We start from the raw sequence: 13,207 nt of genomic DNA on the forward strand, positions 1-13,207 counted from the left end.
CGCTGTCGAAGCTGCTATTCCTTTGGCGCACAGCCACAAGAGCAGCTGCACAGTGGGTCTGTTGGGTTAACTGAAAGTTGAATTAAAAAGCGAAATGAGAAATTACGCTTGGTTAAAAAATAAATAGTTCATATGATGACTTATGAATTGAAATTTTTAATTTATTAGTATTTCGAATATCTATTTAGTTTTAAAAGTATAAGAGGAGCAATAAATTTCGAATTAGATAAAAATAGTATATTTATTGATAATTGATCATTTGTTTCACATCAAATTGCTTTTGCCCCACAGTCTGCTCAGTCTGAGTGGCCTGCACACCACACAGCGCTTGTCAGTTAGTCAGCCTGTGGTTAGGCAGGCGGCTGGGCTGTGCCCGGGGGCAGGGCCAGCAATCGTCGTTCGTGTCCGTCCCCTTCTGTCCGTTGCGTCGGCCGGAGCAGAAAATCAACTCTACACCAGCCACACAAAAGCGCCGCGGTCGCAACAAGCACAACCATGATGGAATAATATATTTATATTTATATTAATATATATATATATACATATACATATGTGCATGTATATATACATATACTCACATACAGATATTTATTTGTATGTTATTCCATCATGAGCACAACAAGAAGTATTCTCACACACATACATATACTCGCAGTCATTCAACATATTCACTTACACACATACACGCACAGGCACAAACACGCACACATGCATACATATGTACATGCATGCATAATACAGGAGCGCAGACACCTCGCCGACGATTGTCGTCAGTTTGTCTGCAATGCTCAGCGCTGTTGCTGCTGGCTTGGCTGCAAAAGCAACAACAGCAAGAGCAGCAACAACAACAACAATAGCAATAACAACAACTGGTTTGGTCTGGCGGCGGCGGCGGCGACTCTTGGGCCCGCCAAGTGTCTGACTCGTTCACACTCACACACAGATGCACGCACACTTGCTGCGCTGTCGGCGTTGTTGCTGTTGGTTGCTGCTGCGACTTCGCCTGATGAGCTATTAGAACGCACACAGATACGCAGGCACACACACACGCACCTACAGGCACACGCACACAGGCAGACAGAGCGTCGACTGCACTCATACTCTCAGACTGAGAGGCGCGCGCGTGAGCTCTGCGCTGTGCTATTGCTGCGTTCATTCGTTCATTTCAGTTCGATTCGTTTCGTTTCGTTCTCGCGCACACACTTGTACGTCTACGTCGTGTATGTGTACGTGTATATGTGTATGTGTGTGTGTGAGCGGCAGCGCCAGCAGCAGCAGAAGCAGCGCCGACAACGACGGGCCAGCCAGTCTAGAACGTAGAACGCAGCGGGCAGAACAATTGTGTTTTGGATTCCTTGCCGTGCGGTTGCGGATCGCGTCGCGTTGCCAAACAAGAGCAACAATATTTTTCTCTGTGTGTTTTTGTGTGTGCAAATGAATTCAAGCTACAAATTTCTCATATGTACAAATATATACTATATTTTTTTTGTGTTGTGCTCATGTGTTCTTTCATCTAACATTTACAACAGTCCACAAGCAAATTACAAATAATAATATTAATAAGAATATCAAAGCAACAACCAATACAAAAGAAAAATCAAAGAGCAAAAACAAAAAGCAAAAAACAAATACAAAAAACAACCAAAAAACAAATATCAAATAAAAAGCAACAACTTTTTGTTTCTCGTTGTTTTTCCAAGACGACAACGTTAACGTGTTTTTGTTGTTGCGCTCACTTGTTTCCAGTGCCAGCGCTGCCAGATCGCGAGTTATGAAAGCGCAAGCGTCGCCAGCAAGTAGCAACAGCTACAACAACAACGCCACCAACAACTGTTGAAGCACATTGAAAACTAACTGTATATATTTGTAAAGAAATATATACACATATATATATATATAAATACGTTATATTGTAAATACTATTTTTGATATACAAAACGTTTTACAAACTACAAGGCAAATATTGCCCGAGCAACTAAAATGGATAACAGCGAACCAAGTTCGATAAACAACAATAATAACAACAACACCAGCAGCAGCAGTAGCAGCAGCAGCAGCATTGCCGCCGCCGCAGCAGCAGCAGCAGCCATGGCAGCAGCCGCCGCATTGGGCTTTAACCAACAGGAGCAACACAAGCGACCTGCCAAGGACTCGACAGCAACAGTTGCTGAGCGCCACAGCAATGGCAATGGCAGTGCTACCAACAGCAACAGCAATGGCAACAGCAACAGCAACGGCAACAGCAACAGCAGCAGCAGCGCCTGCAGCCCCAAAATGGGATCACGTCGCATCTTCACGCCTCAATTCAAGCTGCAGGTGCTCGAGTCGTACCGCCATGACAACGACTGCAAGGGCAACCAGCGTGCGACGGCGCGCAAGTACAACATCCATCGGCGGCAGATACAGAAGTGGCTGCAATGCGAGCCCAATTTGCGCTCGTCCGTGGCCAACAACCAGCACCAGCATCAGCAGCAGCAGCAACAACAGCAGCAGCAGCAGCATTTGCACCAGCAACAACAACAGCAGCAGCAACAACTGCAGCAGCAGCATCAACAGCAATTGCAGCAGCAGCAGCATCTGCACCCGCAGCAACAGCTGCAGCCACCGCCGCCGCCGCAGCAGTTGGTGCCGCCAGCAGCGCCAATGAAGCCGCACCAGTTCCATCAGCTGCCCCATGCCCTGGTCGCCGCCCAGCATCATCATCGCCATCATTATCAGGCCGCCGCGGCTGCCTCTCTGGCAGCAGCATTTGCTGCCGCGCGCTCCCATCCGATGTTGGCGAACGGATTTGCCACGCCCCATGCCCATCCGCATCCCCATCAGTTGGCGGCCGCAGCGGCAGCCCCGCCGCTGGCACCGCCGCCACCGCCGCCGCCTCTGTTGCCCCACAGCAATGGTACGGCAGCAACTGTTGCCGGCGGCACTGGCAGCAGCAGCTACACGCTGTCGGCAGCCAAAATTGCCGCTGTGGTGGCAGCCTTTGCCAACAACAACAACAGCAACAATAGCAGCAGCAGCAGCAGCAGTAATAATTGCCACACCAACAACAGCAGCAGCAGCAGCAACAGCAGCAACAGTTGCAGCAGCGCCACAACGTTGCCATATTGCTCAACTCTACAGCAGCAACAAGTGCCAAATGCCGTGCCAATACCCACCAGCAACAGCAACAGCAACAACAACGACAGCAGCAGCAGCAGCAGCCAGCACATTCCTCAGCCCGCACCGCAGCAACATGCAACGGCGCAGCCACAGCCGCTGCCCTACGCCTACTATTTGACACTGCCCGCGCCCATGGATCTGTCGCTGAGCAGCGCGGCGCGACGCCAGCGCGAGCAGCAGCAACAGTTGCAGCTGGACCAACAGCAGCAGCAGCAGCAATCATTGCCGCTGGGTTGTCGCAAGCGCGCGGCCCAAACGCTGTGGCATGGCGACAGCAGCGGCAGCAGCAGCAGTCCGGCGGACAAGCTGAGCAAACTGGAGGCCATCAAGTGCGAGCCCAGCGACAACGAGGCGGAGGACGACGTGGACATCGACGTGGAGGCGGAAGCGGAGGCAGAGGCGGAGGCCGAGACTGAGGCGGCAGCGGCAGCAGCAACTGTTGCTGAGCACAAGCTGCCCGCCAAGCAGGTGAAGCTCTTCAAGCCCTATCTGCTGGACGAGAGTGCAGCCCAGGAGGAGGAGGAGCGGGAGCGGGAGCGGGAGCAGGAACATGAGCGGGAGCAGGAGCCGGAGCAGCTGGAGCTGCGCGTCGAGGATGAGTGCGATGCGGATGCCGATGACGAGGAGCATGCCACGCTCAATGGCAGCAGCGGCGCCAGCAGCAAGAAGAAGAAGCGCGTGACGCCCAAGCAGCGGGAGCCGATCATCTGGAGCAATCATCCGTTTGCCGGCGTCAGCAGCAACAGTTGCTTTCAGTCGCCGCCGCCGCCATCGCTGCTGATGCCCTATGGAGCCGGCGCAGCAGCGCTGCCGCCGTTTCACGCCGGGAGTCCTCAGCAGCAGCAGCAGCAACAGCAGCAGCAGCAGCACTTTCAAGGCAGCAACAGCTGCAGCAGCAGCAGCAGCAGCAACAGCAGCAATTGCGGCGGCAGCAAGCCCGCCACGCCCACAATCAACGTGCTCAGCCCATTCTCGGCGCCGGCGCTCTCGCCCATCGGCTTCTGCTGCCCCAAGGGCTCGCCCGTGTCCGGCTACGAGAGCAGCTCCTCCACCTACAGCGACAGCCCCAGCGCCAGCTCCTCCTCCACGCACGGCTACAGCCTCACCCTGCAGCTGCACGCCCCCGTCTACAACGACAATCTGATGCAGCAGCAGCAGCAGCAGCAACAGTTGCAGCTGCAGCGCTGGCTCGACCAGGAGGCGCTGGCACGTCTTAACTCCGCTGCGGCTGCGGGTCCGCCGACGGCCACGCCCAACAGCAGCAGCCGGGCGGCGCCCATCACGCTGCTGGCCTAAGCGACAGCCGCAGCAGCCATCGAACCACCCACCTTAGCGAGCGCTTGGGGGCGTGGCCTAGGGCCTCTTCCCGGGCCTTGTAAGTTACAGCTTAACGAAAAGTCTAAAAAGAAGAAGAAGAAGAAGAAAGCAAAAGAAAAAAAAACATTTTTTTTGTTTGTTTCAATTGTTAAATTTAATGCAAATATAATTAATTAACTAATTACTTCCAAATGCCAACAAAACAATTAAAAACAAAAATAAAAACAAAAACATATCAAGACACGCCCCACACCCATACCCACACACACACATATACATACATATACCTAAGCAATTGTCATATATCAAACAAACACAAAATAAAAACAAAATATTTTTAATTGTAATTAAAATTTGAATAAACATATTTTTTTTTTTTTTACTTTTAGCCACAAATTATGTTTAAGCCACATTACAATTTTTTTTTATACATTAAACATATAATTAATTATTTTTAAATTATTTTAAGCATATTTTTTTTACTATAAATTAAGCGTACAATTTTTTTTTTAGTTTTGTTTGTGTAAATAACTAATTTAATTATGTACAAAAACGAATGGAATATAAATCAAGAATTTTTACGATAAATTTAAAAGAAAAACAAAACTGAATTATTTTGAAATATTTTTGCAGCAAAGTGGAATATATATATATATATGATATATAGATGTTGGATTAATATTGGTTTGATATATTTAAGGAACAATTGTTTATTGAAAAGCATCAACGAGAAACAACAAGAAAAATAATTAAAAATTAAACTAAAATTATAAAAATCATTTTCATTTTATTTTATTATTTTTATACTCATTTTTATTTATTTTATTAATTTCAAATGCAATTGTTCCTGTGGAAAAGTCTATATGTATATGTATATATGCTCGCTGCAAGTGTATTCAAAGTAACAACAACAACAACAACAACAACAACAACAACAAGTGCAACTGCAACTGCAGCAGCTGAATTAAAATTAAAATAAAAAAAAATACAAATGTTTGTAAGAAAAAGCTTTAAAAACAAAACAAAAAGAAAAACAAATACACGTACACACACACACACATACACATATATGAATTTTGTTGTCATGGCTAAGAAATGAAGCGTGGGCGTGGCCAGCCCACAGAATTGAGTTAACAAAACGGGAACTAATCAAATGTGTAATTCATCTATAGTTGATAAATATATATAGACTTCTATAGATATATATATATAATTGTTAAGAATAGATATATTATACATATATATATACGCACTAATTATACACATGTATGTGTTTTTTTTTTTTTTTTTGGTAAATTGAAAATTCTTGTGATATGAAAAAACAACAAACAAAATTTGAATAAATTGTTAAAAACTGCGGAATCATATAGATATCTAGTTATATATCTATATATATATATAGTATATTTACATCTATATTATATCTATATACAATATACATATATACAATATATATTTATATACAAGAGATGTTTTTTTTTTTGCGCAAAACTTTATATCCATACGTGCCCCTAAATATACATATATATGTATATGAATATATATTTAAAACAGTATTTTTATATATTGAAACAAAAAAAAAAAAAAAGATAAAGATTGAAAAAAAAAAAACAACAAAAACTGAACAAGAAATAAAAAAAATGTATTCATTTAAAAAACATGAAAATCCAAGTATTTTTTATTGATCTCCTTCGCTTTGGCAACGTTTCTCCGCTCGTCTTCTTTGCGGCGCGATTCGTAAACGTTTCGCCTGCCATTTGGTTGGCGGGTGTTAATCATTTGGCACTCGCACAACAAACAGTAAACAGCTCGCCAGGCCCTTATGCAATTGGCAATTGGCAATGGGCAATCGGCAATCGGCTGATCGACGATCACGCTACTCTTCAGGTATTATGTGATCAGATCAAACAGATCGCACTCACTGCTACACTATTTCATTGCTCTTCCTTCCGTTCGTTCCGCCTCGCCTTGCCTCTCCTCTCCTCTACCCCGCTACTCCTCTCATCTCTTATGCAATCCATTGCGGGGCAGTGAGGGAAATACTATATGCTAACGACAGACGAGTCATAGACCTATACCACCTGACTTTCAAACCTATACAAGACCAAGATCTATTGAGCCCAGTTTAAATTTACCAAATATATATAAACAGATCTGATATATGTATATATGTATAGGTTTCTTCTTATATGAGCTCTCCTACTTGCCATACATATCCATACCAAATTGTTTAATTCCCTTCCTATATGCCAAAACTTTCCACAAATATATTGTAAAATATTTAAAAAATGATATAATATACATTTATATATGGGAATACAGACAATATATTTGAGTCTACTTCATAATAACTGTGAGTTCCTAAATTCTTCCCAGATTTCTTCTTCTGTACAATCTATATAAAATATTTACATATTATTATGATTTAACCAACATAATCTATAGGCAATCTCATCTAGACCTATTCCATTCCAGACTTACAGCCAAACGAAACAGATCTTAAATGGATCTCACGCCATTTGATGTTCTAATTTGAATTCATTGAATATGACTCGTTTGTTACCTGATGCCATCGGGCCTTGCCTCATTATCAGACCATGCCACATATGTTTCTATTGTATACCGGGAAAAGCCCTGTTGACTTTCGCTGAAATTGACTCTTTGAGAAGCAGTGTTTGCTTTGAAATCGTAATCCATCGAATATGTTTCACTCGTCGCTTATTTCAGATGTTGTTCCAAGTATCATTCACTGCATTTGCCTATCAGCTTTGCTGTTGGCTTTCGCTTCACCTCACCTTCAAGCGATCGAGTCTTCGTCATCTCTGACCACCCTTAGCTCCTAGAGATCCTTTGCACATTTTCGATTTAGCTAGTGTTTCAATTCCCCTTCATTTCAGAAATTGAAATGAGAAGAGAGTCATTGATCTCCTCCTATCAAGGTTTTCTTTGCGTGTTGATCTCAGTCTGTCATCGCTTCATTCCAAAGCTCATTTTCATTCCATTTCATTCCAGTGCAATAAAAATGATGTTGACCTTCACTGGGATCGTTTCTATGATGGTAACTCTATGTGATCTATCGTTTCATTTGATCGAATATTATCATATATTGCTGTAATACGCAAAAGTGTTCCATTCCATTTCGTTTCAGTCCAGAAAAGGCCTTGTGACTTTCATTGAATTCGTTGTATCTCTCTATCAACCATATTCTGTGATGAGGTATAGCTTCATTCCACACTTAAATTCATTCCATTCCATTCCATTCCATTCCATTCTGAGCGAATGAGTTCATTTGGTTTTTCTTTCGATCACTTGTCCACCTCCAACCTCGCGTCACTCTGATAACGATATAAGCTTGACTTAGGCTAATGCCTGTTCCATTCCATTTCGTTCCAGCCAAGAAAAGATCATTGGTATATTTACTGTGTTTACTCTATTAACTATATTCGCAATCGCAATCAGTTATCGATATCCTATGATCGATCAATTTCATACTTACGCTCATTTCCATTGCATTCCAATCCATTCCTAGTCTTTTGGCTTTCATTGAGATCGTTTCATCAGAGATCTCTGTTCGCTTTGAACTCGTGAATGCTTTAAATACGTTCAGTTATCTCTTAATTCCACACCTTGTCTCGTTTTCACATCATTCCCATTGCGCAGACAAGAAAAGCTCTTTCGGCTTTCGCGCCAGATCGCTCCATGATGAATCTCTGTTCGCATGATCTCGTGATCTTGCGTGTGTCATCTCATCTTGGCCAGCTCATCGCCAGCACCTCGCATGTGTGTGTGTGTGTGTGTGTGTGAGTGTGCTTAGTTTTTCGTATGGGGCCGTTCCATTCCATTCTGTTGCTTAGTTCTGGTCAATTCGCATGCCATATTTTGGTTCTTTTCGGCTACCGCGCTGCGCTGGCTGCTATGACTAAGCCGCTAAATTCTATAATGCTCGTATTTTTAAAACATTTAAAAATAAAGTGCTCTCGTTTGCCAATGTGTGCGCCAATCGGCAGTCAGAGCTGTCGCCGTTGACGTTGCCTCTGTCTCTGCCTCTGCCTCTGTCGCTGTCGCAGTCGCAGTCGCTGCTCAGCCCCTCACTTATTTTACGTAGTTGATATTTTTGCATAGCACACCCAACTCGACACTCTGCGTGTGTGTAAGTGTGTGTGTGTGTGTGTGTGTTGTGATTGTGCTTGCTGCCAAAGAATTTTTCGCTAAGACGTGCAAGAAGTTGCTCGAAAGAGACCAACAAATACCCTGCCTACGCACCGAGTCCATGCGACTGTTCGCTAAGCTCGAACAACTTGAGCCAAATGAGTTTGTAGATACCCTACATATACCCTATATGTACAGCGTTAGACACGTAACCTTGCCTAGATACTCTACATTTGAAATACTCTATCTCAACTGCTTTCTATAAGCTTAGAGCTGATCGACTTACAAGATACTCGACTCTAGCTACGCATCAACTTGACATTGCAATATGCTTCGATCTAGGCTAGATGGCCTACCCATGTAACCTAAATGCCATCTTATTCTTGATCTAATTGAGCTTTAGGGCCTTGACTACTTCTTAGATACTCTACTTTAAACTTGTTGGTCAAATATATTTAAGCATAAGACACAAAGAACTACAACAGTTGGGATTTTTTCATTCCATCAAAGTGCTTTCTACTTCCCTTAAGTTTCATAGATTGCCACAAATCGCTTATCGATCTTAAGCAAAGATTATAAGGGATATGTTAGCTGTTAGATTCGGCTAGACTTTACTCAGCGCTTTTCCACTTTGATATGATTGAATATCTTGAATTTCTGTTTGTATATGTGGAAGTATTCACTTGTTATTGGTAGGTCAAAAACTGTATACATTCCCTCATTTTGTGTACATGCATATAAATAAAAGTCCCGAGGTTTATCAAATAAAGTAAAGAGAAGCTCGTCTTGCACACTTTCATATACAACTACATATAAACATATACTTCGAGACGATACTTGCGCTCATTGTTTATGTCATCTATATAGATTTACGTAATACGACTCTTCTGAGAACTGAAGAAAAATGTCACCTGACCGAAAAGTAAGGAATATAGAGAGGCACTGAGCTCAGCTAGAAGATGGGGTTCAATTGGCATCCATAAGCGAAATCAGAAAATAGATGAATTTCTAGACTGAAAGACAATGAATTGTTGGGAAATACAGAAGCGATACAAGGATTAGATAGACTTGAGTGCAAAGTTTAAAGAGATACGAAGCGGATTGGTCGATAGATATGTCGGACATAATGTGGGATATGAGATATCTGCTGAGATGATTCATGTTCTCTCTATATCTATCTATATCTATATCTAGCGATTCGTTTGCTCACTAGAAACTAGAGATAGATCAGTTGATTGAAATATACAGAGATACAGAGGCATAGTGGATTGGCTGGATGGCATAGAGATAGAGCAATACCTGAGCGACACAAAGTAAACATGAACGGTGAATAACTGTGATCAGATTGAGGTGACAACGAATCGCCTGGGAGATACTAGAATACAATACGCGATAGCTGGACAAGACAATGCTTGATTACCAATTGTTTTTATGTTGCATAACGCCCGACTATCTGCAAATTATCTTCCTGCTGATAATTCAAATATTTCAAATGGCAACAGAGAGAGCGAGAGAGAGTGAGAGAGAGACAGAGAGGGGGAGAGAATACACCTGTGTGAGACTGGCAGGCTGCTGTTCGAAATCTGGGTAGCATCCAAATCGAAAAGAACTATATCCCCCGCCCGGCAGCCATCTGCCCCCTCCCCCCGGCGGAAACCTGGGCATGTGGCTCATTTTCTATTTTTCTAGCATTTCATTTCGTTTTGTTGCTTTGTCTTGCGAATTTCTTTGATTTATTTCGTGTTGCTGTGCGAGCGGAATTCTTGTGACTCTTTGTAATGCCACGTGACACAGGCGATTTGCGCAAAGCAACAGCACCGTCGTGCACCACCGTGCACCACCGCACCACATCGTGCACCACCGGGCCGGCCACTCAGCTGATCTGCAGCAGCGCCTGTTGATCATGTGCAGCATCGTCTGCAGCCAAAATTGCAAAGTTAACAAACGAGCATCGGGGCGAAGGCGGACCGCGCGGCCACCACCATGCGGCGGGGCGGCTCGCTAGGGTGGCCATTAGGGTGGCTCTGCTAGGGGTTCGTTCCTCTTGACGCGCGGCATGCTGCACTGCACACCTGAGCGCATCTGGCAAGGTCATCCAATTGTCTCTGCATATCCAATTATTTCACATTTTATTTATGCATAGGCAAGAGCTGCAACGAGTGGGCATTGCCCGACATTGTGCGGCCAAAACTGTTCACTCAGCTATGCATATTCTATGTCAATTCATTAAATATTTACATATAATATACATAATATATATATATAGCAAATATGAAGCAAAGTATTTTAAGATGAGATTAGGTTTAACAAAAAAAAAAAAAAAATAAATAAATAAAATAAATTTATATGTATATAATTAAAAAACAAGTTTCAAATGCTGGGCCTAATGCTACTTATTTTAAATTATGCTTTGCATTGGAGCTTAGTGAATTCTACAAATGATTCATATGGAACAAATTGAACTTTTATAAACAAATATTATGTTTCTTCTTAATTTTTATTTTATTTTTATTAAATTATTGTGTAAATTGTTAGTTTATTACTAATATATAAATATATATTTTAAAGATATTTGATATTAATAGATTTAATATATGTTATATATTATAAAATAATATATATATTCATTAAATTATTTTTTTGTTTTTACTTTTATTAAATTATTATTTTTTTTATTTTTTTTTTTATTTATCTTTAACAGTTAGCTATAATTAAAATTATGAGCTAACTTAATAATTAAAGCACTAGCTACTCAGGCCTTTGGCTTGTATTATTATTACTATTTTTTTATATTTTTATTTTTTTATTTATTTTTTTATTTATTTATCATTAAATTACTATTTTCTCAAAATTATATTTTTATTTTTCTGTCAATATAAAATCACCTTAAAGAAAATAATAAATTAATGAAAAGTATCATTTTTTAATTACTAATTTACTTTAATGATAATTTATTAGTAAAAAATATATATTTTAAGGTTATTTAATACTGGTAGATTTAAAATGATGAAATAAACAAATATATAATATGTATATATTTTTGGATTGGATTCAGGTGTCTAATGAACATTATGGAATATTTAGTCAACGATCGAGTAGAGTCCGATGCACAAATACCAATGGCATTATGATAAATATTTATTAGTCAATGTAAACTACTAACTAACAATATACACAATAAAAACTTTGACAAACTATTCAGCTATTTCCTTTAGAAATGCTTTGATATAGGTAGGTATATAGTAAATTAAAGTAAAATAAATTTAGTATTAGTTTGGAACAACTTGGCTTTCCCCTTCATTGCGATTTGCTTACGCAGTTGAAATACACTTTCTCCATATCGCAAAGAACAATAACAATTGTAAAAAATACGATAACAGTTTATATTGCGGTAGCAAATCAAACCTAACTAAATTCCCTTCATTGGCATTGCAAATGCGCCTCATAAAACTCATGCGGAGCAGGGGAAGTACATTATAAATGTATTTCATCATACGATCCAATGACGTTCTTAACTAACCAAGAACAATTCCTATTCCGATACTGATATCTGACTTATCATTGAGTTATCTTGGACTTATCATCTGGAACACAGTCACAAATCTAAAGCATAGACCAATAACAAATTCATAAATTCCTGTTAACTATAGGAATATTTAAAGTGCATCTTGATGGTACTACAGGTAATAGAATTTGAGTCATTGTTCAGTAAGTGAAGGATATGCATAGTATTTTCGGGTTGAGACATGCCTAGGCTTTCTTCAAACTGGAAACTGTGAGAACTAAAAAGCTCATAAACTTAAAGAATTGATGTTCAAAATGGAATTTATTCGAATAGTTGTACACATTGAGCGATTCACCCAAAGGTGCTCAAGAGCGTCAGTGGAAGAATTATGATCAGATGATCAGATCCAAGATATGACTCTAACAATTGACAATGACTTTACTTTTATGTGCAGTTCGTATACTAACTATGCTACCATTACAATGGGAATCTAGAATCACCAGAGGAGATGAGCGATCCGTGATCATTGATCCGTAAGATCGGATCGTTCATTTGGTATAGTGCTGAGAAAGAGAAGATAAGTTTTCATAAGAGAAGATCTGTGATCATAAGAGAAGATCAGTGATCAGAAAATGTGAAAGTGAGAGCAAATTCATGATCAGCGTCTTACTTTAAGATTGTTCAACTACAATGAGCTATTTATAAAGTGCCCTCATATGAATCTAGAATCACCAGAGAGGATCAGTGGTCAGTTAACTGTTGTTATTATTGAAGAGGATCGATCGGTAATCAGCAAGCAAATATAGATAAAATATCAATGGCATATGATGCTAATGATTCAGTCAAGTATAAACATATATATAGTATCTGTATAGCACAGATATATCTATACAAGTGTCTCGTTAGCGATCGGATCAGCCCTCCACGAGGATCGCTTGTGGCTGATGCATGACCGGGTTCAGGGCAATGGGCAAACAAATCGTGTGTTTATTGTGGCATAAGTTAGTGGTTCCACTCGAGAGCGATGTCCGGCGAGCATGCGACTGGGCCACATCTACTTGGACAGAGCAAAGTGAG

At 41.1% G+C, this 13,207-nt stretch overlaps 1 protein-coding gene across 1 annotated transcript; it reads left to right on the top strand.

Moving 5' to 3' along the window:
* The first annotated feature begins 772 nt into the window (after positions 1 to 772).
* On the top strand, positions 773 to 4,580 carry brk (transcriptional repressor brinker). The gene has a single exon (XM_089265099.1). The coding sequence runs from the start codon at positions 1,981 to 1,983 to the stop codon at positions 4,453 to 4,455; it is 2,475 nt and encodes an 824-aa protein (XP_089121225.1). The 5' UTR covers positions 773 to 1,980; the 3' UTR covers positions 4,456 to 4,580.
* Positions 4,581 to 13,207: the final 8,627 nt, after the last annotated feature.

This window comes from Drosophila navojoa, chromosome X (assembly GCF_054131105.1).
Source record: "Drosophila navojoa isolate 15081-1374.11 chromosome X, UAZ_NAV_1.0, whole genome shotgun sequence".
NCBI lineage: Eukaryota > Metazoa > Arthropoda > Insecta > Diptera > Drosophilidae > Drosophila > Drosophila navojoa.